General features: G+C 49.1%; 1 protein-coding gene across 1 annotated transcript in view; it reads right to left on the reverse strand.

The window, feature by feature from the left end:
• Window positions 1-10188: 10188 nt before the first annotated feature.
• Lrrc74a (leucine rich repeat containing 74A) overlaps window positions 10189-26093 on the reverse strand; it is a 31120-nt gene continuing 15215 nt past the window's right edge. The window contains exons 8-14 of the mRNA XM_057783240.1: window positions 23108-23193; window positions 22387-22581; window positions 18539-18634; window positions 13525-13671; window positions 11294-11401; window positions 10378-10460; window positions 10189-10201 (exon numbers count right to left, since the gene is read on the reverse strand). Of these exons, the coding sequence (XP_057639223.1) occupies window positions 10189-10201; window positions 10378-10460; window positions 11294-11401; window positions 13525-13671; window positions 18539-18634; window positions 22387-22581; window positions 23108-23193 (728 nt within the window). The remainder of the gene's footprint in view (window positions 10202-10377; window positions 10461-11293; window positions 11402-13524; window positions 13672-18538; window positions 18635-22386; window positions 22582-23107; window positions 23194-26093) is intronic.

Consider the following 26093-nt stretch of genomic DNA (forward strand, 5'->3'; position numbering starts at 1 on the left):
TCACCCGCCTCTGCCTCATCAGTGAAGAGTCCCAACTGTGGCATAACCAACATGGCTGATAATTAATTTTATGCATGTGTGTTTCTCTGCCTACCTTTTGTGGTGTGATACACTTGGTTGCAGGCAACAAACAGAAGGCTTTGGCTTTTGCCTGAATTCACTGGTCTGTGGATTTTGGTTGGGGAACGAGGTCATTCAGAGTTAATATTCAGAGTTAGTTTGGAAAGTGGATATTGGCTTTTGCCTTTTTTGTGGTGTTTTTCCTCCCCCCTATTCTCTTGCTTAGTATTGTGCTAGCATGGTTTATTTATTTACTTTTTTTTTTTTGGAGACAGCATTTCTCTGTGTAGCCCCAGATGTCCTGAACTCTCTTTATAGACCAGTCTGGCCTCAAACTCATAGAAATCCGCCTGCCTCTGCCTCCTGAGCTCTGGGATTAAAAGTGTGCTCTGCCACCATCCAGCTGCTTTATTCTTTTCGTGGGTGAGGACTCTTCTCTGACTGCATCCTGGGCCTTTATTTCAGGTCCATCCAGGTTATCTTAAGTGGGGCGAAGAGCAGGGAGTAAAATCACTATTGATAGCCACTTAGTAAATCTTCCCTGAGTCTTTAGGAGGAGCAGGGAAAGGGATCTCAGTTTATTTTCTGTTGCTGAAACCAAATATCCGAGGCTGGTGATGCATAGAGAAAAGAGGGTTTCCAGGTGTGGTGGTCACACCTCTAATCCGGGAACGTGGAGGCTGATCTTAGGGACTCCTGCACTCCTGCTCCGGGCCTTCGCAATCCTCCCAGCTGGCACAGCTCCTCGAGGCGTCCACAGGGCTCCTCATTGCCTCTATCCTTCAAACTCCATTTCTCATCATCTAATTGTAGCCCTTCTCTCGTTCCCCTGCACCACGGCTGACTTACTGGATGATATAGTATTGTTGTCAGTTTTCTCTTGTAAGAATGTAGACTCTGTTTAAGAAAGTCTTTTCTTTAAAGAAAGATTTACAGGCGGGAGAGATGGCTCAGAGGTTAAGAGTGCTGGCTGTTCTTTCAGAGATTCTGAGTTCGGTTCCCAGCAACCACATGGTGGCTCACAACCATCTGTAATGAGGTCTGGTGCCCTCATTAGGCCTGCAGGCAGAACTCTGTATACACAATAAATACATAAATCTTTAAAAAAATATTTAAAAAAAAGACTTATCTTAAGGCAGGCATGATGGTACACGCCTGTTAGCAGAGGCTGCTTGTTTGTTCCCAGCCACCCAGACCGGAGATAATCACACAGAATGTATTAATTACAACACTGTTTGGCCAATAGCTTAAGCGTATTTCTAGCTAGCTTTTATATCTTAAATTAACCCCTCTCTGTTAATCTGTGCATCACCACGAGGTCGTGGCCTACTGGTAAGGTTCCCAGGCATCTGTCTCCTTAAGTGGCTACATGACATCTCCCTGACTCTGCCTACTTTCTCCTCTATCTCTGCTTGGAATTCCTGCCTTGCTTTATTCTGCCCTCCTGGTAGGCCAAAGCAGCTTTATTCACTAACCAATAAAAGCAACATATAGACAGAAGGATTTCCCACACCTCATCCAGTACTTAGGAGGCAGAGGCAGGCAGATTGTAGGTTTGAGGCCAGCCTGGTCTACAGAGTGAGTTCAGGGACAGTCAGGGTTGCAGTTATAGTAAGATCTTGTCTCAGACAAACAGAAGGATTTATTGTTGCGCGCGCACGCGCACGTGCGTGTGTGCGTGCATGTGTGTGTGTGTGTCTGCCTATATGTTTGTGGGTGCTGGCGGAGGCTGGAAGGGGTGTTACACCCCCTGAAGCTGTAATTACAGGCTGTAGTGAGATGCCTACTGCTGGGAACTGAGCTCCTGTCTCCTGAAACAATGACCTTTCTCTTCCAGTCTTCCTATTGCCACCCTGAGAGCTGGAATTGCTACTATGTTCCACCACACACCACGGTTTACGTGTTACTGGGATTAAAACCCAGGGCCTCAGGCATGCTAGGGAGACATTCTACCCACCGAGCTTCACCCCCAGAGTCCGCCCCTGTTTTTATTAATTAATTAAAACATTATTCTTTTATTTTGAGATAAGAGTCATTTTGTTTGAAGGTTTATTTATTTATTTATTTATTTATTTATTTATTTATTACATAGACAGTGTTCTGCCTGCATGTATGCCTGCAGGCCAGAAGAGGGTGCCAGGTCTCATTTCAGATGGTTGTGAGCCACCATGTGGTTGCTGGGAGCTGAACTCAGAAATTCCCCACTGTTTTTTTTTTTGTTTTGTTTTTTTGTTTTTCCAGACAGAGTTTCTCTGTAGCTTTGGAGCCTGCCTGTTAACTGCCTCCCCAGTGCCGGGATAAAAGACATGTGCCACCACTGCCTGGCTTTCTTTGTTTTTAAATTTTGTTTTTAATGTACTTGAAGTGTACATACACACACTATATGTCTGCCTGGTGCCTGCAGAGGCCAGAAGAGGGCTCCCTGGGACTGAAGTTACAGACAGTTGTAAGCTACCATGTGACTGCTAGAAGTCAAACCTGGGTCTTTTTCAAGAGCAGCCAGTGCTTTTAACTGCTGAACCATCTCTTTTGCTCCCTCCGTTTTCTGAAGGATATATATTCTGAATTTCCCCCAGGACCAACTGTGGGGCCAGGAAGCAAGGATGCGGAAGTACTTAGAGCCATCCAAGAGCCGGCTGGTGTGGCAACCTCCCCTCGTGTGTCTGGGGGAAGGGAAAGCTTTCCACACTTGTCTGTGGGGTGCCTACACTTGTCTCCTTCTCAGACAGGGAAAGACAGTGCTGGCACTCCTTGCTGGGAAACAAAAAGGAGCAGCTGGAACTGGGGACCCTCACTACAGCAGGGGACACATTGGGGCCTCCCAAAGAAGCTCCTTGCGAGACCCCAGGATTTGATGTTCATCACATTGTCAGCTTTTGCAGTTTCTCACTGGCTCCAATTCTAAATAAACATCTAATCCATCCCCTAACATTGTCTGCATCTTTTTTTAAAAAAGGGACTCTCTGAGTTGCCCAAGCTTGGCGCCCACACGACCTGAACTATCCATGTCAAGAAGCTGCTCCCCAGGCGGGTCGAGGTTCTGACCCAGGTTGTCAGTATGCTGTGTGCTGCTGTTGATGCCAAGAACAAGGCTGCTTTCTTTTCCTCCCTCCCTCTCTCCCTTCCTCCCTCCATCCCTCCCTCCCTCCCTCCGTCCCTCCCTCCCTTCCTTCCTCCCGTCTTTTCTTCCTTCCTTCCCATCCCTCCCCGCCCCGCTCTCACTCTCTTCTTCATTTTTTTTATAGCCAATAGGAATCTGATTTTCTTGAGCCAGCGGGGTTCTGTTTTCTTTCCCCTTTTTCCCATTACCAGGTTTCAGAGAACTGGGTAAATCTTAGCCCAAATGGAGGACTTGTAAGGTCAGAGCGCCGCCTGCTGGGCAAAGTAGAACACAACACGGAGAGGCGGCGTCTCAGCAGGACTCTCAGGGATGAGGCCAGTTCTTGCCGGCTTCTGTCTCTGACAGGCGCCTGTTTCAGTATGGAACACACAACCGATTCAGACATGAGCATGCTTTTGCGTACACTCGTATTTCTCGTTTGACTTGGGCTAACTCCGATGGATCTGCCGCAATTCTCATCGACCCTACTCACGCTCGACCCTACTCAACGCTTGACCCTTCTGCACCAAGACTCTATGGGTTTAAAGGCTCTATCCTATGCAGGACAGCTACTTAAAACACCAGCTGCAAATGGGGTCACTGGGATGTCTGCATTTCTGACTGGCCATGTAAAAGTCTGAGGGTCCTGTTTCCCCCTCCCTGCAGGTGCCGCACCAATGATTAGAATTTCATCATAGAGGCTGCAGGCTGGGGCGGGTGGCTCGTTTGGTAAATGTGCACGCTACTCAAGCCGGAAACCTGAATCTGGATCCCAGAAGCCCATGTAAAAGCCAGATAGGGTGGCCTGTGTCTGGATGCGTACCCCTCCCACGGTAAGATGGGAGGAAACAGGGAGCTTGTCGACCTGATATCCAGAAGTATTCAGCCAAACCAGAAAACAGAATCTATACCCAACACCGTGGAAGGTGACGACCCACACTTGAGGTTGTCCTCTACCTCTACACGCACACTGTGACACGCACATATTCTGAAACATGCACATGCGTGTGTGGGAACACACACACACACACACACTAAAAATAAACCAGACTCATAAAGGACAGCACTCCAGGACAGCCAAATGAAGGGGAACTTAGAGCAGGATCCGAGGGCTGACGCTTGGGGACCCCTCTTTGTGGAGTCTGGACACACCACCTCCTCCACAATGCTGTTCACCATCAGGCACTCCAGGAGCCAGAGTTTTCTGGAGTTTCATGAGGTGGGCATGATTGACAGGAGGAGGCTAGAGAATTAAACTCTACCTCCAAGCCACCCTCCTGGGAGCGGGACATCTGAGTCTGGATTGGGAAACCCAGCTGTAGTCTTGGTCTTTTTGACGTCAGCTCCCATCCCAAAGCCATCTGAGGGTTGTGTGGTTCATCCATTGCCACGACAAAGACATTTCTTCTCAGGAAATTCCAAGGGTTTTGGCACTCTTGCCTAAGAACTACAGAAAAGACCAACCTATTGTTTTTAAGCTGGGGATGAGGGGTTTCTCCTCTAGCCTAGTCTGACTTCAATATGGCAAATGCTTTTTTTTTTCTTAAAAAAAAAAAAAAAAAGCCAGGCGGTGGTGGCGCACGCCTTTAATCCCAGCACTCGGGAGGCAGAGGCAGGCGGATCTCTGTGAGTTCGAGACCAACCTGGTCTACAAGAGCTAGTTCCAGGATAGGCTCCCAAACCACAGAGAAACCCTGTCTTGAAAAACCGAAATAAATAAATAAATAAATAATAAATAAAATAAAATAAAAACACAACTGTATCTGCACACATTCGTACAAGTAGGAATGTTGTGTACCAGGCATCTTGAACTCAGAGCAGTCAGCCAGTTATCCTGGCATCGACAAGCACTCTCAAAAACCATGGTAAGACAAAGTTTTTTTTTTTTTTTTTAAAAAATCTCCCTGCCAGGCATGATGGCTCCGGTCTAAGAGACTAGCACTCAGGAGGCTAAGATAAGAGGATTGCAGAAAGCTTGAGGCTAGTCTGGGCTGCAGTGTGAGACCAGAGGTGGGGACATCGGGAGGGGGGAGGGTGGGGAGGGCGGGTGAGGTCCCTCTGAGGATCAAGCCACTATTCTTCCCTGTGGGGCATGCTGGGCTGGGAGCCAGCTTCCACAGCTGCCCAGCCTTCCTCTCCCCCTGGAATGCAATGCCGGCTTCCTGAGAGCCTTCCCTTCATTATGGTTCAAGGCTGCTGGTCAGAAGCCAGGGTCTTAGGACACAGGCTAGCTTTGCCAGCCATTGTTTTCTTTTGTTTAAAACCAAACGAATCCTGAGCCCCCACTTGGCAGGCAGGCTTGGTTTCCTGAGGACACTGTAGCTGTCACCAAGGCTGACATTGGAGGCGGTGGCATGTGTACATGCTCTCACCCATTCCTAACCAGCATCAGGACCATGCCTGCTCTGAGAAACAAGTGGGTTATGATGCTTGCTTCTAGGATGGAAGCTTCTGAATCTGGAGTCGGTGCCTTCCCCAGGACTGAGGGTGGGGCTGGCATCCTGCTCTGTTGGTCGGTGAGCTTGTGATGCCCACTGTCCGCCCTGTGAGCTAGCACTGGAATTCCTGCCTCCTGTTTCCCTGTCATTCTTAAGACCCGGGGCTGTTTGCCAGTCTTAGCCAAGGCTCAAGGTTGAAACTCCTCCAGAGCGTTTTTAAGATTCATTACTGGGGTGTATTGAGTGCGCCCCGCCTGTGCCCTTTGGGTCCTGTAGTTCCCACTCCCCTTTCTCAGGAGTGGAATACCACTGTAAGGAGGTTGAGACAGGGGTAAAAAAAGAAAGGGTTTCTTTCATATACATTATTCCATTTACTCTTCACAGGGATCTATAGAAGAAAGGGTGCTATTATCACCCCCATTTACAGATGAGAAAACTGAAGCCAGAAACATGGAACCCACTTGCTGCTCAAGGTGATGAAGGTGGTAACTGGTAAAGCTAGTTAGATTTCAAACTGAGAATTGTAAAATGCCAGGATTTACGTGGGTTGACCGCGTTATGGCGCTAGCACACAGAGGTATCCACCCAGTGTCCTGCCACTTTAGTTCCCCCAGTAGGATAGCTGAGCCCCGTGGGAGTGGAGGCCGGGGTGGGGATCGGCAGGACTTAACCACTGAAGAGAATGGGATTCCTCTCACAAGCCGTTCCAGCCCTCACAATGTATTTCCCACTTTGATGTCTTCAGAGCGATCCGCCTTAAACTGCCCCCTGGTGGTGAAAAGGTGCGAGGCCGCCTCAGAGGGACAGGGAAAGGTCAGGGTTAAGACACATTGCAGGGTCCTGAAATCTCAGCGTTGTTCTTTGCTACCTGGGAGATCGTGGAAAGGATGCTGAAGTCCTCCTAACTGGGAAATGAATTGAACGGTGCCCATTCTACAGTCCCGGGAGGATACAGAGCTTGTTCTCAAAGCCCAGTTGGAGTATAGAACGAGGGATAAACCCAGTCTGCCGTGTCCTAGGGTTTATCTCTCTCCTTGATGGCCTCTGCTATTCCTGCAGGGTCCTCCCGCTTAAGCCTACGGTTTACCAGTAGAGAAAGAGTTGCCGCAACCCCTCCCCACCTCCGTGCTCCCGCCGGTTTTCTTGTCGGGCTGGGCTTGCTGGTGCTCCTGCAGTCCTACTCGGTGTTTCCTGCTACTTAGCCGGCTGGCTAGATAGGGGGCTAACTTTTCTTCCTGATTACAGACGTGCACGGTAGTTCTTAGTAATCCCAATCGACTGTGAGGACACGGAGCCTTGGAGGGGTCAGCGCGGGTATGGACTCCTGGGTTCCTGGGGCTGATCAGGGTAGGTTCCAGGGGCAGACGTTCAAGATGTTGAAAGAAGTTTCTGGAAGACTCCAAGTAAAGGGACCGTCTCTAATGAGGACTTTTGAGGCTAACCTGACACCTAGTGGCTATAAATGGGAATGACGCCATCTTTGGGAGTTGCAAAAACAATCTGGTTTTGGGGGGAGGCCTCTTGAGATACTGGGGGAAGGTTTGGGTTTGACCACCTGTCTCTCACTTACTTAGAGTGGAGTGTCAGGGGCAAGGGGTGACCTAGAGGGATGGAACTGGTCATAGGGGTAGGTTTTAGCTGTCTAGAATCTCCACCATTTCTAGAAATCAGCCTGAAAGAAAATCAAATGCATAGTAATCATTGCTCCCTTTTCAATTTTATACAAAGAAGAACAAAGAAATGGGAGCTTTAACTGATGCACAACTATCCTAATTTTCATTTTTTTTTTTTACACATTTGGATGTTCGTTTCAGCCACACACAATCCCTAGGCCCTACCAGTTATGGATGCTCCATAGTAAGTTTGTAGGTTATGAAAGCTTTAAAAGATCCCTGACTTCAAAAACCTCACCTCCCTTTGAGGAGACAGTTCCAACATCCACAGAACACCCCGATATGTCTGCTGCACTTTCTCCACCATCCTAGCCGTGACCCTGAGCCCTTATTTTACCACCCAGCTACTGGAGACTCAGCTTCAGCTTGGGATTCCTGTGGCACTGACCTGTGAGTCATCTTATTATCACATGCATAAGACAGGTATTGCCTGCCCCGACTGCTCCACAGTGTAATTGGTGACCTTATGCTTGACACCCTTCAGCAGGCCACAGCCTGACCAGTGATGACTTGAAAGAAGAGGGAAGGGCACTACTTGGTGTGACCTTGTTGGAGTAGGTGTGGTCTTGTTGGAGGAAGTGTGTCACTGTGGAGGTGGGCTTTGAGGTCTCATATATGCTCAAGCTTACTGCCCAGGGTCTCAGACCACTTCCTGTTGCTTGCAAGATGAAGGACTCTCAGCTGCTTTTCCTGCACCATCTCTGCCTGCATGCTGCCATGTTGCACCATGAGGTCAATGGGCTGAACTTTGAACTGTAAGTGAGCCACCCCAATGAAATGTTTTCCTTTGTAAGAGTTGCCGTGGTCATGGTGTCTCTTCACAGCAACAGAAACCCTGACTAAGACACCAACCCACCTGAGCGCTGTGTGTGCTCATGGCTCGTCCTTCCTTCTTTTTACAAAATTCTTGCAACTTGCCTTTCTTTTCTCTTCTTTCCCCCTTTCTTCCTCCCCACTTTTTTGCATTCACATATGTGGGTGTAGGTATGTGTGTGTCACAATACCTTTAACTCCAGAGCTACCTCTCTGGCCTCTTTAGTTTTTTGAGACTGGCCTTGGAGTCACTATGTAGGCTAAGCCACTCTCAAACTTATGGCAATAAATTTTCTGTCTTGACCTTGAGAGCGCTGGGATTGTAGATAGGGGCAGCCACACCTGGCTTTGCCTGCCTCTTTTCTCAAGACTTAAACCCTTTTGTAGTGTGTGTGCATGTGTGTGTGTGTGTGTCTGTGTGTGTGTATGCTCACACCACAGCATGCATATGCAGGTCAGAGGACAACATCCAAGTGTTTTCTCCTTCCGTCATGGATTCCAGGATTGAATTAATGTAAACTGGCTTGGCCAGCAAGCGCCTTTGCCACCTGAGCCATTTTAAAACATAACACAGAATGATGAGCTCTGGAACACACTGAGAAATCAGTTTCATTGTTCCATTGGTCAGGCAAGACCATGGAGGCTCCAAGGTCAAGTGACCAGCTCATGCTGTGATCGAGTTGGACTAGATGCCAAGTCTTTGGTTTCTTATCCTAGGGTCCTTCTATGTGGCCCCACAAAGTTTCCTTCTAAAGGGCCCTTGTTTCTTCAGTGGCTCTTTCTCCTACCACTGCCTCCTGTCTATACAGTCTTTCCCCTTGACAGAGTTTAACCCATTCCCTGTAGACTCTTTTCCTTCTGTCTAGCAATTCTACATTTCCAGTTAGTCTCATAGACTGTGTCCTCTTGATGTAACTAAACCCTGAGTGTTTCCCCACCCCAGTGAAGGGAACAACATGAGCAGCACAGAGAGAGATGCCCATGACCAACATGAGCAGCACAGAGAGAGATGCCCACGACCAACATCAGCAGTACAGAGAGAGATGCCCAGCCCACGACCAACATCAGCAGCACAGAGATAGATGCCCAGCCCAGGACCAACATCAGCAGCGCAGCACAGAGAGAGATGCCCACGACCAACATCAGCAGCATAGAGAGAGAGATGCCCACAACCAACATCAGCAGCACAGAGAGATGCCCAGAATCAGCACACACACACACACACACACACACACACACACACACACACACATACACAGAGAGAGAGAGACAGACAGACAGACAGACAGACAGAGAGAAACAGGACCAACATCAGCAGCACACAGAGAGATTCTATTTGTGGGATTTAGCCCTAGTCATGACATCCATCTGCCCTTTGATTGAATCTTCTCACAGCCTCCACAACTTGCCAGGACTTTTCTTGTTGGGGCGTCTCCCCGGACCTGACCGGCTGTTGTGATTTTCAGCCTTTAAGAAGCTGATTTGAAAGGAAAGGGAACAGGGGGAACGATAGGCTGGGGGGATGATAGGGTTCCCGGCATGCGAGCATGAGGACCTGAGTTCAGATCCCTAGTGCCCACACGAAAGCCTGTGTGATGGTGTTCTAGTGCTAGAGCTGGGCTAGGAAGCTCACTGGCCAGTACATCTAGCCAATCGGAGAGCTCCTTGTTCAGTGAGAGACACTGTTTCAAAAATTAAAGGGGAGCGCAGTCAATGAAGATGCCAAGCCTCTGGCCCCTGTATGCATGCACACACATGCATGCGTGCGCACAACAAATGACCAGAGAGACAGAGAGATGACTCAGCAGTTAATGGCCCTTGTCAGAAACCCGACAACCCGAATTTGCTCCCCAGAACCCATGTCATGGAAGTGGCGAACTTACTCCCACAAGATGTCCTGGACCTCTGTAACAGAAACGTGGCATGCGTCTACCCATCTTGTCGGACCCAGCTGAAGCACTGCCCCAGTGATGCCTCCCTCGGTCTTCGGCATACTCCCCTCCCCAGTCTCTCCTGTCCTCACCTTGGAGGCCTGAACATTGTCCCTTTGTCACGTGGGCTGGCGTTCCTCAGGCACGGGTCCCAGTGTCTTGTTCAAGTCTTGCTACATAAGGCAGCTGAGGAAGGGAAGGAAGGAGGACTTTGGAGCCCGGTCGTGGGATCTGGGGCGGGGCCTCTGGTCCACTGTAAGCAGTGTCCGCTATCTCACAGAACACAGACGGCTGGATCCCCGGGCTGATGCCCCTCCCACTAGGGCCCTTTGGCAAGCCAGGTGGGGGAAGACCATGCTCACCTGAAGTCCACCATACCGTTCTTCTCATCCAGTTTCTTTAGGAGCTCCCTGACCTGGTACCGGTTGATGGGGACCTTGTTTTGCTGGGAAGGTGGGGGTAATGCGTTATGGATCCCTCTGTTCCTTCACACCCAGTGACACCCCCCCCCCCCATAATGTCTCACTCTTGGGACCGGTGGTGTCATTTGAGGACTCAGAGGTGGCTGCACCTACCACAGGGAGGTACTGGAGGCAGTGGCTTTCCATGGCATGGCCTTGCCTCCAGAGTGACCCCCCCCCCCCCCCCCGCTTCTGCAAAGTGGCAAGGCTCAGGATCCGGGAGCAATGAGTGGCTTGCTGAGGGGGGCAGAAGCTGCACTCTCCAACATGTGAAGGTCATTCTTGCTCCCGGATACCTAATCCTGGCCAACCCTCTTGCTCCATGGGTCTGGGTCCTTAAGCACTCATCCCTGCCCGGGTCCCTAGACCCTTCTCCCAAGGCCTCCCCAGAATGCTGTCACAATCGATCCCTTCGTGCATACATTTCAGGGGACCTGCAATCCAGTCACTATATTGCTAAGAGGGACGGCGGGGGGCTCAGGTAAGCTGGGAAGGTGAAAAGCAGAGTGTGGGAACTACAGGGAAATGTCATTTCCCCCACTCTCACTTTTCATCTTCCTAGGAGCCAAACACAGCACGACGAGGGGTCGGAGGCCCCTGAGATGGACGTATGCCTCTGGGGTGAGGAGTGGCATCAGGCCACGTGACAGATTTTGGTGGAGGGTTGAAGGAGGTGTTGCATTTCCCTCTAAGTCTAGATGAATGACAGCAGTGTCCTCAACCAAGCTTACAGGGCAGTGTGAAATGCGAGCATATGCTTGCCGGTCCGCTCCGCTCCCCCACCCCCATTACCCAGAGTCTCCGGGAATCAGCACACCTGTATCATGGCTTTCCGAAAGTCCCCCACAGGCATTATCATTGATCCCGCTGGATTCAAGCTCTTGAAGAACTCCACAGTTGAGATCTTCTGTTGTTCTGCGTAGTTCTGAGAGGAGCAGGAGGTGCCAGGAGCAAGCACTTGCCTTTATTACGGCTACCACACCTCTCCCCTCCGCCCCCAAAGGATGGGCCACCACACGCTTGGACCCAGAAATGCTTGGGAAGTGGGGGAAGGCAGCTCCAGCTTGAGGCATCTGTAGTTTAAACACGGCTTTAAAGCAAGCACCAAGTGCAGACAGAGACGTGACAGCCTCACCCCAACCTAAAAGAGGCCCCACTCATCCCATTTACTCCCTGACTTCACAGAGGGACACCAAAGCGGCTAAGCGGCCCCTAAATATCACAGAGGCACAGACGGTGACCGGATCTAAGTCCGGAATTTGGCTTTGAAATGGCCTCTATTAACACTGGCACAGTCGGTGCTTTGTGGCTTTCCCTCAGCTGCTGCGTGATTGGTTGGACAGGCTCTGGGCACACCTAGGCTTCTCGCAGTTTCCCTACAGCGTACACATGGGGAACCGCCTTGCTAGGCACCTTAAAGGTAGCATCTCATGCCGCTCCCCCGGAGTTCTGGCGGGTTCATGCCGCTTCCAGTACTCCACGGTTCTCATGGCTCCCTATGCCGGATGGAATCCAACCCCAACTCAAGGTCTGCAGTTTGAGGATTCCAACCACTTCTAGCCCAGTTTGGGCTTTCTGGCTCTTTTTGGAGTCTGGCGTCCCGGGCTTCCTCAATTGGACTGACTTGGTTGTGTCTCCAGTGCCCCTGAAGGCTGCCTGCACTGTCAGTGTGCAAAAACCCTCCCTGCTCTGCTGGCAGAAACCCTCTTGCTAGAACCATCTTCCAGGCTCTGTATCATTCCAGTTCTTCCCATTCATCCAGGACCTTCCCCAGCCCCACTTCTGCCGGGAAGTCCTTCTTTTCTCTTTGCCTCATCCTGGCATGTCCTGACTTCAAATTCTGATGGAGCTTTGTAATATTTCTTCTGTGACATTTTTTTGGTCATTACTGAATCCATCCCATCTTTCTAAACACACGGTCGCCTCTTTCCAACTATAGTGTACCCAGATGTCTTGTTTGGTCTGTACCTGAAGATTTTTTTCCTACTCTCTCTTTGTTCTTTATGGTGCTGTGGTTGAACCTGGGACTTCACGTATGTTAAACAAATGCACTAGCACTGACCTATATACTTAGCTAGCCTTCTTTTTACTTAGAATTTTGAGATAAGGTCTTGTTAAGTTGCCCAGGCTGGCCTTGAACCCACTCTGTCTGTAGCCCAGGAAGGTATTCTGTGTACTGTGGTTGTAAGTCTGCACACCACTGGAGATCCAGTGGCATCTGGCTCAGAGTCTTCAGCTACTAGGGTTTCTCTGTAGAGCCCTGGCTGTCCCAGAACTACATTCTGTAGACAAGACTGACCTCAAACTCAGAGATTCACCCGCCTCTGCCTCCTGAGCACTGGGATTAAAGGTGTGTGCCACCACTGCCTGGCCCATTTTTATATTCTTTTAAAACAAGGGGTGGGACCGTCGCTCTACATCCGGCTGTCCTTGTAAAACCTCCCCCTGGTTCCATTGGAGTCACTTCTTCCTAAACAAACCCGATATCTTCTGCCTTCTTGAACTTTGCACAAAATTTTCATGTAAGACCTTTTTAGATTTGGTTTTGAAAATTGAGGAGCAGAGCATATCAACCAGAGGCCAGAAGCTGCCTGAGGGGGGCATCCAGTCTCAGAAAGAAGCTTCAAGCTCTGGGCACTTACTATGTCCGGGCGTAACTCTGAGCACCTCATAACTGCCGAAGAATTCATCCTTCACAACCACCCTTTTCATCTCTTTCCATTTTACAGGTGGAAAGACTGAGGCACTTAAGACCTCAATGACTTGCCTTTGGTGACACATTAGTAAAAGGCAGGTCCCAGGTAGCAGACTCCATCTTGTGCCTCCATCCCCTCTCCACCTTCTTCCCCTCCACCATATCAGCTCTTCTTTGGGGTGAGAAGCAGTATCCAGTGACCCAATAACCCAGGGCAATGTTCCAGGTCTCCATGGAAAAGAACCTTATTAGAAAGGACCTATGGGCACGCAGACAGAGCCAGTGCTGGGTGGGTGATTTGGGACCCATGTGGCAGCATTCCTCCAGGCTTCTCTGAGGCTCTGAGGGCTCACCTGGATCAGTTTCATGGGGTTGGTCCACAGAGAGGCGGTTTTCTTGCTGGAGAGACCCTGCAATCCCTTGTATATCACATCCAGCTGGGGGTGAATGGCACAGACCCCATCCAGGGCTTTCACAAATTGCTCTGTTACCAGAATGTTCTGCAGCAGGGAGAGATGGGCCGTGGTGGAGATGCTGTCATCATTCCATGTGTCTGCTGCCCGGAGTACCCTTCCCTCCCACCCAAGCCAAGTTTAGGGGTGCTGGTCCTTTCTGGTTTGTTCTTCTGGACTGGTACGGGTTCTGGTGTTTTCTAGCTTGTGACTAACTTGGGTCCTGGGTTCCTTTTTGAGGCAGAGTCTCACTCATTCTGTAATCTGATATAGCTTTGGATGTCACCCAAGCTGGCTTGTCTCTTCTCCCAAATGCTGATTATGGGGGATTATGGGGTGTGTCATTATGGGGTGCTAGGCAAGGAATCCCAGACTTTGAGCATGCTAGGCAAGCAGTCTACCAAATTTAGCTACATCCTCAGGGCTGCTCTGGTGTTATGGAGCTTGTGATCTGATTTGTAAGTTTCCCAGAGTTAACTATTTATAGTCTTACTCTGCAGCTGGCCTTGAACTTACTACGGAGCACAGGCTGGCTTTGAACTCATGGTGACCCTTCTGCCTTAGTCTTCTGAGCACTGGGATTATAGGCATGTGTTAATCTGCCCATATCTAGGAGATTTTGATTAGATGTTTTCTTTGTATTCGGGTGGCTTGTTTGTCACATGTTTGTCACTCAGCTCTTCTCTGAGGCGGTTCTTTAAGTGACTACATTTGATGAAAGCGGTTCTTTAAGTGACTACATTTGATGAACAGAGGTCAGAGACTGGTCTATGCACAGATATCCTGACCTGTCCAGGTTCTTGTGAATGTGGTTCTTCGGAGCAGGTACCCAGGATCCCTGGTGCCAACCATCCTGCTGTGGCTCACAGCAAACTACAAACTCCTCTTTTTGGAAGAAGTCAGAGTTGACTTCCAGGACATGGAGAGTGTGTGCTTTGGAAGAGCGATCTAGCTTGCTCTCCATCAGCTAGACGACCCTCATCTTCAAGTGTGTTCCTGAGTATCTTTCGTCTTTTTTAAATAATTTAATTTTATTTTATATGAATTGGTGTTTCACCTTCATGTATGTCTGTGTGAGGGTGTTGGATCATCTGGAATTGGAGTCACAGACAGATATGAGCTGTTATGTGGGTGCTGGGAATTGAACCCGGGTCCTCTGAAAGAGTAGTCAGTGCTCTTAACCTCTAAGCCATCTCGCCAGCCCCTGTTTGCCTTTTCAAAGGCCTGAACTCACACTTAAGGGCTCAAGGCTTTGCAGATACTCTGGTCCTAGGAGCATCTACAGAGCAGGAATTCCAGTACATTCAGAGTCTTGGCGTCATCACTGACAAGAGGGTAGGACCCGTGGTCCCCAGGGTGGCAGTGTGAGTAGTGATGGAATCTTTCAGAGGTGCAGCCTAGCGGGAGGACACTGGGTCACTGGGGACACTGCCCTCCCAGGAACAGATGTCATGCTCAGGGGACCCGCCAGTTCAAGAAGGAAATGGACTGTCTCTCCATGCAGCATCCTTTCTGTCCCCTATGCAAGACCACGATGATGCCATCTGCTGTGAGGTAAGGTGATCCAGAGGGCCATCACCAGAGCTGGAGCCGTGCTACTGGGTCATTCGGCCTCCAGGGATGTGAAGTAAATAGCAATCCTTTGTAGCATCTTGGCTTCAATCATTTCATCAGAGTTCCGGGAAAAGACTAACGGGATAACAGTCTATTGGCTGTGGCAGGCTCATTTACTAGCAGTTAAGTCATGGCTCACGGACCCCTGTGCCATCTAAGCCCTAAGCAATGCAGGTTCCCTCAAGTGTACCAAGCATGCAGGAGTTAGATGAGCCAGTGACTACGAAACCTGGATATGGCTGAGTGGGTTGGGGCTGAGTGGGTTTTGCATCCTGGCGCAGTGGAGGCTATAGTGTGAGTGTGGAGAGATGGGGCCTCTGAGGAGAAGGACTGAGGAGCAGGAGGAGCAGGGAGGGGTGGGTGGCGGAGGAAAGAAAAAGAAGAGCATCAGCGGCTTCAGGTGGAGAAACGTTCAGCTTCGGATATTCCAACTATCATGGCTCAGATAGTGGCAAGCATTTGGGGAATCTTATAAAACACCGCTGGGAAGAATAGGGGAAGAAAGGGACTCTTGTATAGCACCAACCTTCACGGGACTAGAGAAGGAGGCGGGGCCCTAGCTGACTCCTCAGTGTTTCTCATTTGCTGTGGGTCCTGGGCAAATCACCTAATGACTCTGCTTCAGATTCCTCATGGGTAAAGTGGGAAATGAGGGAAAGTATGCGCTATGGACTGAGTTCACACCCCTACCTACATGATGGTTGGTTGTTTGGTTTTTCGAGACGGGGTTTCTCCGTGTAGCTTTGGAGCCTGTCCTAAAACTCGCTTTGTAGACTAGGCTGACCTCGAACTCATAGAGATCACCTGTCTCTGCCTCCCGAGTGCTGGGATTAAAGGCATGAGCCACCACCACCGGGCATCGTGATGGTTAGTTTTAAATATCAATTAGCCACAACCTGAGAATCACTGGGGAAGGGGACCTGCAGGAGACCTGCTAGCTCGGGTTGGCTTGTAGACGTGTCTGTGTTGGATGGTCTTGATCCCATTAACTGATGTGGGAAGACCCAGACCATTCCCTGGACTGGGGACCTGGGCTATGTAAGAGTAGAGAGGGTTAGCCAAGCACTAAGCCTGCGAGCATGCATGCAGTCATTTCTCTCTGCTCCTGACTGGTTGTGACCTGCTGCAAGCTCCTGCAGCTGTGAACTTGTCTGCTATGATGGACTGTAGCCTGAAATAAGCTTCTCTTTCCTCATTGGTCTATTTTTTTTTATTGTCAGGGTAGTATACCACAGCAACAGCAACAGAAATAAAACTTGAATATACCCTCCCAGGGCGCTTGAACTCTTTTCTGTTTTGTTTTGGTTTTGGAGACAGGGTCTCACTGTGTAACCCTGGCTGTCCTGGCACTCACTCTGTAGAACAGACTGGCCTTGAACTCATAGAGATCCACCAACCTCTGCCTCCAAAATCCTGGGATTAAAGGCACATACCCCTGCACCAAGTGGGTTTGAAGCCTTAACCCCGTAGATGCGATCTCATTTGGAAATAGGGTCTTTGCAAGAGGGAATCTAACAAGTTAAAATGAAGTCAGTAGGGTGGGCCCTGATTAAATAATGGAATCCTTACAAAAAAAGAGGCGGGGGGGGGGATTTTGTTTAGAGATGGACGTGCACTTAAGGAAAAAGCCATGAGAAGCTGAAGGCAAGGACTGGGGTGGTAAGTCTGCAAGCCAAGGGGTGTCGATGACTGCCAGCAATAGCAGACACTGGGAGAGAAGCCAGGGGCAGGTTCCTTCTCAGGTCTAGAGAAGGAACCTAGCCACTCCACACTCACTGCTTACATTTCTGGACTCCAGAACTAAAAGGCAATGCATTTTTGCTATTTAAGCCACCTGGTTTGTGGTATTTTGGTACAGCTGCTCTGGCAATGAACACAGTGCTTTACCAACCTTCTATGGTAGCATTTGAGGAGCTAGCACCCTAAAACTGCTTTGGGGTCAAAAGCACCGGTGGTTAAAACTGTAGGATGTTAGTATCCACTGCCCTCCCTGCGGTGGTTAGTACCCGCTGCCATCCCTGCGATGGTTTGTTAGTACCTACTGCCCTCCTGCGGTGGTTTGTTAGTCCCTGCTGCCCTCCTGTGATGGTTTGTTAGGATCCGCTGCCATCCTGCGGTGGTTTGTTAGTCCTTGTTGCCCTCCCTGCCATGGTTTGTTAGTACCGGCTGCCATCCCTGCGGTAGTTTGTTAGTACCCGCTGCCCTCCTGCGGTGGTTTGTTAGTACCCGCTGCCATCCTGTGGTGATTTGTTAGTACCCGCTGCCCTCCCTGCCATGGTTTGTTAGTACCTGCTGCCATCCTGTGGTGGTTTGTTAGTACTCACTGCCCTCCCTGCGGTGGTTTGTTAGGACCCGCTGCCCTCCCTGCCATGGTTTGTTAGTACCCGCTGCCCTCCCTGCCATGGTTTGTTAGTACCCGCTACCATCCTTCGGTGGTTTGTTAGTACCCGCTGCCATCCTGCGGTGGTTTGTTAGGATCCGCTGCCCTCCCTGCAGTGGTTTGTTAGTACCCGCTGCCCTCCCTGCGGTGGTTTGTTAGGATCCGCTGCCCTCCCTGCGGTGGTTTGTTAGTACCCGCTGCCATCCTGCGGTGGTTTGTTAGTACCCGCTGCCATCCTGTGGTGGTTTGTTAGTACCCGCTGCCCTCCTGCGGTGGTTTGTTAGTACCCGCTGCCCTCCTGCGGTGGTTTGTTAGTACCCACTGCCATCCTGCGGTGGTTTGTTAGTACCCGCTGCCCTCCCTGCAGTGGTTTGGGCAAGTCCCTGGTGAGGCTGGTGACTTCCCTTCCTCCTTCACAGAAGGATCACCTTGCAGCTCTGAGCACAGAAGGCCACACGTGAGGTGGATCCTAAAAACCCTGGGATTCTGGCTGGATATGTAGTGCACACCTTTAATCCCGGCACTCTGGGAGGCAGAGACAGGCAGGTTTCTGTGAGTTTGAGGCCATCCTGGTCTATATAATAGCAAGTTTCAGACGAGCAAGGGCTGAAAAAAAAATCCCAGGATTCTGGAACATTCTGAGACTCGATCCATTTATTACCGAATTTGGTAGTGTACAAATTTGTTCTGGAGTTCTCCACGCCCTGGCCCCTTTTTGGTTTTTCCTCATTAGTACTCTTAGGTGCTCATATTCTAGGTTCCCAGGATCAAATAAATTCTTTTACACTGTGGTGAGATTTACTGAAGGGTTACTCCCGTCAATTGAGCCCCTTACTTCTTGTGTGTGAGGGTCTGTGAGGGACACAGCTGGTGGCACTAGTGGTAGAGCCAGGAGCGAATAAATGGTATTTGAGCACTTACGGAAATGTCAAGCTCTTCCATCCTGGATTTGGGGTTCCTCTTGATGGACATGATGAGATAAACTGCCCCCTCCATACTCATAGGGTTCAGGAAAAGCTGTGGTAGGAAGACACAGCAGGAGGAGGTTGTGTTAGACTAATTTCACCTTCCCCGCCGAATTGCGACCTCCATGCTGCTCCTAGACTTCTCCATCTATTCCTGTCCGTCTGTCCAACCATGCGTCCATCCATCCATCCATCCATGCATCCACCCATCCATCCATCATCCATCCATCCACCCACCCACCCATCCATCCATCATCCATCCATCCATGCATCCATCCATCCATCCACCCATCCATCCATCCATCCATGCATCCATCCATCCACCCATCCATGCATCCATTCATCCATCCATGCATCCACCCATCCATCCATCATCCATCCATCCATGCATCCATCCATCCATCCATGCATCCATTCATCCATCCATCTATCCATCCACCCATCCATCCATCTGCATCCATCCATCCACCCATCCATCCATCATCTATCCATGCATCCATCCATCTTACCACCTTACTACCCATCCATCCAAAAACCTATCCATCAATCCACTTCACCCTCCACCCATTCAACACATCCATCCTCCAACAAATATTTATCAAGGCCTGCTAAGCCCAGGTCAACTTGACAAGGGCTCTGTCTTCAGATAACATTACTCTAGTTGGAGGAGACAGTTAAGTAAATGGTATCAGATATATGATGGTAGCAGTGACAGAGGGACATACTGTAGGAGCAAAGTCCATCGTGGGTAGGAGACCCTTGAGTAAAGCCTTGCTGGGATATGGGGAATTAGTCATATCTGAAGGGGGAACAGGAGCAGAGTGGGTAAAGGTTCATGGAAGAAGAGCAGGCAAGGGTGGAGGTGAGCTGGAGGGCACAGCACGCTGTGGTGCTGGGCAATAGCACATGTTCTGTGAGCAGGAACAGAGAGGACGAGGCAACGAAGGCAGGAAAGGCCATGGCATGGTGGACCTTGATAGGTTATTATTGCAAGGGTGTTGAGAGCCACTGAAGCATGGATGGAGATTAGCAAGAGGGAACTTGTAGGCAGCTGGCCTTGGGTTTCACTTCCTGGCTTCTTTGTACCTGGCTCCATGGAGGAGCTGTCCCAAGGGTCCCAACCTAATAATCCAATCAAAGCATCCAAAAGGTGCCCAGTGAACAGCACACAGTGTATGAATGGTGGCCATTGCTATAGAAGGCCACTTCAGGTAGCTACATTAGGAGGGAGGCCAGGGGTTTTATTGAGCATTTGCTGTGTGCCAATTTCCTAGGCTCTGATGTTCTCTGGTGAGAAAAACCCAGTGCTTATGCATCTTGGCATGTGAACTTTGTGGGACTCATTTCCCAAGGAAATTTCTTAGTTTCCCAAGACTGGGGGCTGAGGGAGGATGAGTGTGGAGAACAGTAGATACTTCCTTCGGGAATTTCCTCTTCTATTTTTTCTTTTATTTAAAACATTAAAAAATGGTGTGTGTGTGTGTGCGCGCGCGCGTGTGTGTGTGCATGCTCCAGATCCCCTGGAGTTGGAGTTACAGGTGGTTGTGAGCCACCCGACATGGGTGCTGGTAATCTAACCCAGGTCCTCTGCTAGAGCAGCCAGTGCTCTTAACTGCTGAGCCATCTCTCCAGCCCCACTTGAAACTTCTTTTAGATTTAAAATTCATTTGTTACACATGACCATTGTGGAAGATTAGAAGCTGAAAACATGTTTTGGACCATTTAATTCCAATAGTCGGAGGCGACCAGATTCCTTCTGTGATGTAGCCTCTTAGTCTTAAAAAAAAAAAAAAAAAAAAAAAAGAGAGATATGGGGCTGGAGAGACGGCTCAGAGGTTAAGAGCACTGGCTGCTCTTCCAGAGGTCCTGAGTTCAATTCACAGCAACCACATGGTGGCTCACAACTATCTGTAATGAGATCTGGTGCCCTCCTCTGGCATGTGGGTATACATGGAGGCAGAATGTTGTATACATAATAAATAAATCTTTTTTTTTTAAAGAGATATGTTTTAAAGCTATATGTATTTGTGTGTGTGTGTGTGTGTGTGTGTACACGAGTGCAAAAGGAGTCAGAGGACAGTTCTCAGTAGTTTTTGTTCTTTCAACATGTGGTTCTGGGGACTGAACTCAGGTCATTAGCCTGGCATCTCGCCAGCCTGATGTCTTAGTCAACAGAACGTTTAGAAAGGTTTGGGTTCTTTCAGCAATCCCTGGTTCCACCGGACCTTGAGGCTGAGTTGCTCGCTGCCTGGGCCAGTTCTCTGAGTGGTCCCATTCTGCTGCAGGGGGCTTCCCGTTTTCCTCCTTGATGTCCTTCCCGTGTTCCTCCTCTATTGGCCATTGTCACACTCCCTCTGCCAGAATCTGGCTTTTTGTCCCTTTGATGGCACCTCAGGCAGCAGGTTCATCCTCAGTTTTCTCATGCCCATCCCTCCTCCATTAGTAAGGATCCCAACACCTGCCGTGACTCTACCAACCTTTTGCAGGGAGTTAGAATGGCCTTAGAAAGCCAGATACAAGTGGCCACCCACTTTATAGTTATGTGGTCTGAATGAGTGTCACTTGGCCTCTGTTTTTCCATCTGGAGAGGGGAGCTGGCAGAGATACCCGGTCACCCTGGGCAATGGCTGATGAATTATCGCATCATCATATTCAGGGTATGGCTTGAAAGAGCCCAGAGAGAAGATCTTGGAGCAAATGTCCTCTTGCATCTGTTTCCAAACTATCCAACGGCCTGTGTCATAATTAGTCTCCACAGGTAAACTAATTTACAAATAATATTAATCCATTTATCCATTTACTTCTACATATTCATGGTGTGTCCAGCACCATGTGGTATGAGGGGTATGATCAGGGCCAAAATAACATTCTTTTTTTTTTTTTTTTTTTATTTTTCGAGACAGGGTTTCTCTGTAGTTTTTGGTGCCTGTCCTGGAACTAGCTCTGTAGACCAGGCTGGCCTCAAACTCCCAGAGATCCGCCTGCCTCTGCCTCCCGAGTGCTGGGATTAAAGGCGTGCGCCACCACCGCCTGGCCCAAAATAACAATCTTGTCCTTAGGGAGATTTCACATTCACATGAGCGTATAGTTAGGAACCATAGAATAAAGTTCTGCAGGGAGGGGAGAGCAGAGTGCTGGCCGCAGTCCCCTAACTCAGGAGGACGCAGGCTGACATAGACCTTTGTGTGCCATGCTCTGCAGCAGAGCAGACATGAAAGCAGGTGTGGGCATAGGCAGTGCTACTACCAAGAGGAGGAGCCAGGGGAAGCCACAGAGAGCAGGGGTGAGCTGAGGCTGCAGGGAGAGCCACGGAGAGCAGGGCTAAGCTGAGCTGCAGGGAGAGTCACGGAGAACAGGGGTGAGCTGAGGCTGCAGGGAGAGCCACGGAGAGCAGGGGTGAGCTGAGGCTGCAGGGGCTCATGGGATCAGAGGACCAGACTGGAATGCAAGCAACCACTGGGTTTAGTATCCTCAAAGCATAATATGGCCTTAGTATGAAGAAAATCCCAAGAGAGACCCAGATGGCATGAGGGAAGACTTGTATAGATGCACACGTCACCAGAGAGCCGAGGCAGCCCTGGGTCTATAGCAAACATGTGCACATGGAAGTGTGGGACAGGGGCTAATGATCGTCCCCAGCATTCTGTCTAGTTCTACCGCCCTGCTTTCCCACAGATGAATCACATCCATACATATGCACATACACGCACACATTCACGGACATACACTCACGGACACATAGGCAGACGTTCATGGCATCCAGACGCAGAGGTGCATATGAAGACGCCAGCTCAGCGAGTCTACCTTCAGCACTTGGAGGCTCTCGTTGACTTCTAGTCCCTTGCTGATTCTGGAGGCTCCCTCATTGGTGATGCCATTTCTGCTGATGTCGATGTAGACCAGACAGCTGTTGAGTCTGAGGACATCCCCCAGAGCCAGAGCGCCTTCATTCCCAAAGCCATTCATGGACACGTCCAGTTTCTTCAGGGTCACGTTAGACTCCAGGGGAGGGGAACAGCACTAGCATCAGGGTGGAGTGAGGCTTACCCAGGAAAATGTCTTGACTGCCAGCCCAGCCCCAATTCTCACCCTCACCCTCATCTAAACCTCAACCCTCATCTTCACCCCTGACACATTCCTTCACCCCCTGCGACTCTTACCCCATCCCGTCCCATCCTAACGCCATTGCCCCGCCCCCACCCCCCAGCCCGGTGGTTTTCTGTAGAGACAGATCTACACAATTATTCTGCTGCCTCCAGATGGGGGTTCATTCTCAAGACCTCTTGAGAGATTCATCCCTTTTGAGAGCTCGTCTCTCTGCCCTCAAGCTAAAGCACCCTCTGAAGCACCCCTAACGACGGTGCTCAGGCCTCAGCAGAGAGGATCTATATACAACAGAAGCGCACACCGGGAGTCACGGAAGGAAACCCAGCAGCTTCAAAGACACTTGGTGAGAGCTCTGAACACCCAAGTCCACGGTGACCGCGAGGAAGCAGTTCAACTCACCTCTCAGAGTGTGACTTACCCGGAGACCGTTACACAGGGCCACAGCTGCCCGAATGTGGAAGTGATTCCAGCTTAGGTTCAGCGACTGGAGCCCTACATTGAGGGCTGGAGGGGGACAGAGACTCCGGTCAGCATATCCCCCATCCTGGAGATCCAGCCGCAGACCCACAGTACTGGAGATGGGTATGCAAGCTGCGACACTCGGGTGACAACTTTTTTAATTTAAAAAATGTTTTGAAAATCTTATGTGCATTGATGTTTTTCTGTGAGTGTCAGGTCCCCTGGAACTGAAATTACAGACAGTTGTGAGCTGCCATGTGGGTGCTGGGAATTGAACCTGGGTCCTCTGGAAGAGGAGTCAGTGCTCTTAACCACTGAGCTATCTCTCCAGAGACCTCTCCTCCCTTAAAAAACTTTAAAGACAGAAGCTCACTATGTAGCCCTGGCTGGCTTGGAATGCACAGAGATCCATCTATGCCTCCCAAATGCTGGGATTAAACTTGTGTGCCACCATATCTGGCCAGATGTAACTTTCAGCTAGTTACTTAGGTTGAAAAATGACCCTTAATCTGGGGAAAGATGACTTAAAACAGTCCCGCTTTTCTACTGAAGAGGGGACAGTCTTCAGGGGCAGTATGGGAGCCCATGGTGACTCTAGTCCATCTTGACCTAAGGTCAGAGAGTGCAAGCTTGTTCTTGCTCCTCAAGGTCAGTTAACAGGATGTTTGGTCAAAGGCGGGGTCTCAGATGTCTTGCTCCTCAACTAGATGTCTTGAGAATTAAGGAGGTGATTATGCTTGTTTGTTCCTCGAGCCTTGGTAAGGAAGTCTTTGCCCACCTCTTTTGCTTTGGTTGTAAAAGGGCTAAAAGAAATAAACTCGAGGCTTCTGCAGTATTCACTGAGAGCCCTCCCGATTCTATCTCTGTCTTTTGTCTCTTTCTTTCCTAATCCTGACTCCCCATTGAGGCACTGTTTGACAGGTTGGCTGGCCCCGACAAGTGGCACGATCTACCTGGTAAGTATGTGGCCACAGATATTCTCCCATGGAGAGGTGTATACGCCGAGACACCACCTGAGAACATAGCCCAGAGTGGAAAGATTCCATTATAGATGTTTACCCCAATGACACAAATACAGTGTTGTGTATCTTTCTTTTCTTCTTATATGGGAAAACATTTCACTGAGGCTGACTTACAGCTCAGAGGTTTAGTCCATTATTTTTATGGTGGGAAACAGGGTGGCATGCAGGCAGATACTGTGCTGAAGAGGTTCTATAGCTTGATCAACAGGCAGGAAAAGGAGACTGTGAAGCCTACTGGGTATATCTTGAGCATATGAGATCTCAAAGCCTGCCCCCACAGTGACACATTTCCTCTACCAAGGCCATACATCTCTTAATAGTGCCACTCCCTATGGGCCAAGCATTCTAATCCATGAGTCCTATTCAAACCAGCACACTCCACTCCCGGCCCCCGTAGGCTTGTATCCATAACATAGTATGGAAATGCTTTTAGTCCGACTTCGAAATTCCCATAGTCTATACCAGTCTCAATCCTGCTTAAAAGTTCAAAGTCTCTTCTGAGGTTCGTGCAATCACTTAATGGTAAAATCAAAATCAAAATGCAGATCACATACTTCCAAGACACGGTGGTACAGGATACACATTACTGTCTTGAATGGTAGGGAAAGGAGCATAGTGAGGAAATACTGGACCAAAACAAGACTTAAAAAAAAAAAGCTGGACAGATTCAACGCAATGCCCATCAAAATCCCAGCAAAATTCCTCAAAGACCTCGAAAGAACAGTACTCAACTTCATATGGAAAAGCAAAAAAACCCAGGATAGCCAAAACAATCCTGTACAATAAAAGAACTTCTGGAGGCATCACAATTCCTGACTTTAAACTCTACTACAGAGCTACAGTACTGAAAACAGCCTGGTATTGGCATAAGAACAGGCAGGAGGACCAATGGAACCGAATAGAAGACCCGGATATCAAACCACACATCTTTGAACACCTGATCTTTGATAAAGAAGCGAAAAATATCAAATGGAAAAAAGAAAGCATATTTAACAAGTGGTGCTGGCATAACTGGATATCAACATGTAGAAGAATGAAAATAGACCCATATCTATCACCATGCACAAAACTCAAGTCCAAATGGATCAAAGACCTCAGCATAAAGCCAACCACACTGAACCGTATAGAAAAGAAAGTGGGAAGTACACTTGAATGCATTGGCACAGGGAACCACTTCCTAAATAGAACCCCAGCAGCACAGATACTCAGAGAAACATTTAATAAATGGGACCTCCTGAAAATGAAAAGCTTCTGTAAAGCAAAGGACATGGTCAACAAGACAAAATGACAGCCTACAGAATGGGAAAAGATCTTCACTAACCCCACATCAGACAGAGGTCTGATCTCCAAAATATACAAAGAACTCAAGAAATTGGACACCAAAAGATCACATAATCCAATAAAAAAATGGAGTACAGACCTAAACAGAGAACTCTCAATAGGGGAATCTAAAATGACTGAAAGACACTTAAGGAAATGTTCAACATCCTTAGTTATCAGAGAAATGCAAATCAAAACAACTCTGAGATTCCATCCTACACCTGTTAAGAATGGCCAAGATCAAAAACACTGATGACAACTTATGCTGGAAAGGTTGTGGAGAAAAGGGAATACTTCTGCATTGCTGGTGGGAATGCAGGCTGGTACAACCCCTCTGGATGTCAGTGTGGCAATTTCTCAGAAAATTAGGAAACAACCTTCCGCAAGACCCAGTAATACCACTTTTGGGTATATATCCAAAGGATGCTCAATCGTACCACAAGGACATGTGCTCAGCTATGTTCATAGCAGCTTTGTTTGTCATAGCCAGAACCTAGAAACAACCTAAATGCCCCTCGACCAAAGAATGGATAAGGAAAATGTGGTATATTTACACAATGGAGTACTACACAGCAGAAAAAAATTACGACAACTTGAATTTTG

The sequence above is a fragment of the Chionomys nivalis genome, chromosome 10, assembly GCF_950005125.1.
Source record: "Chionomys nivalis chromosome 10, mChiNiv1.1, whole genome shotgun sequence".
NCBI lineage: Eukaryota > Metazoa > Chordata > Mammalia > Rodentia > Cricetidae > Chionomys > Chionomys nivalis.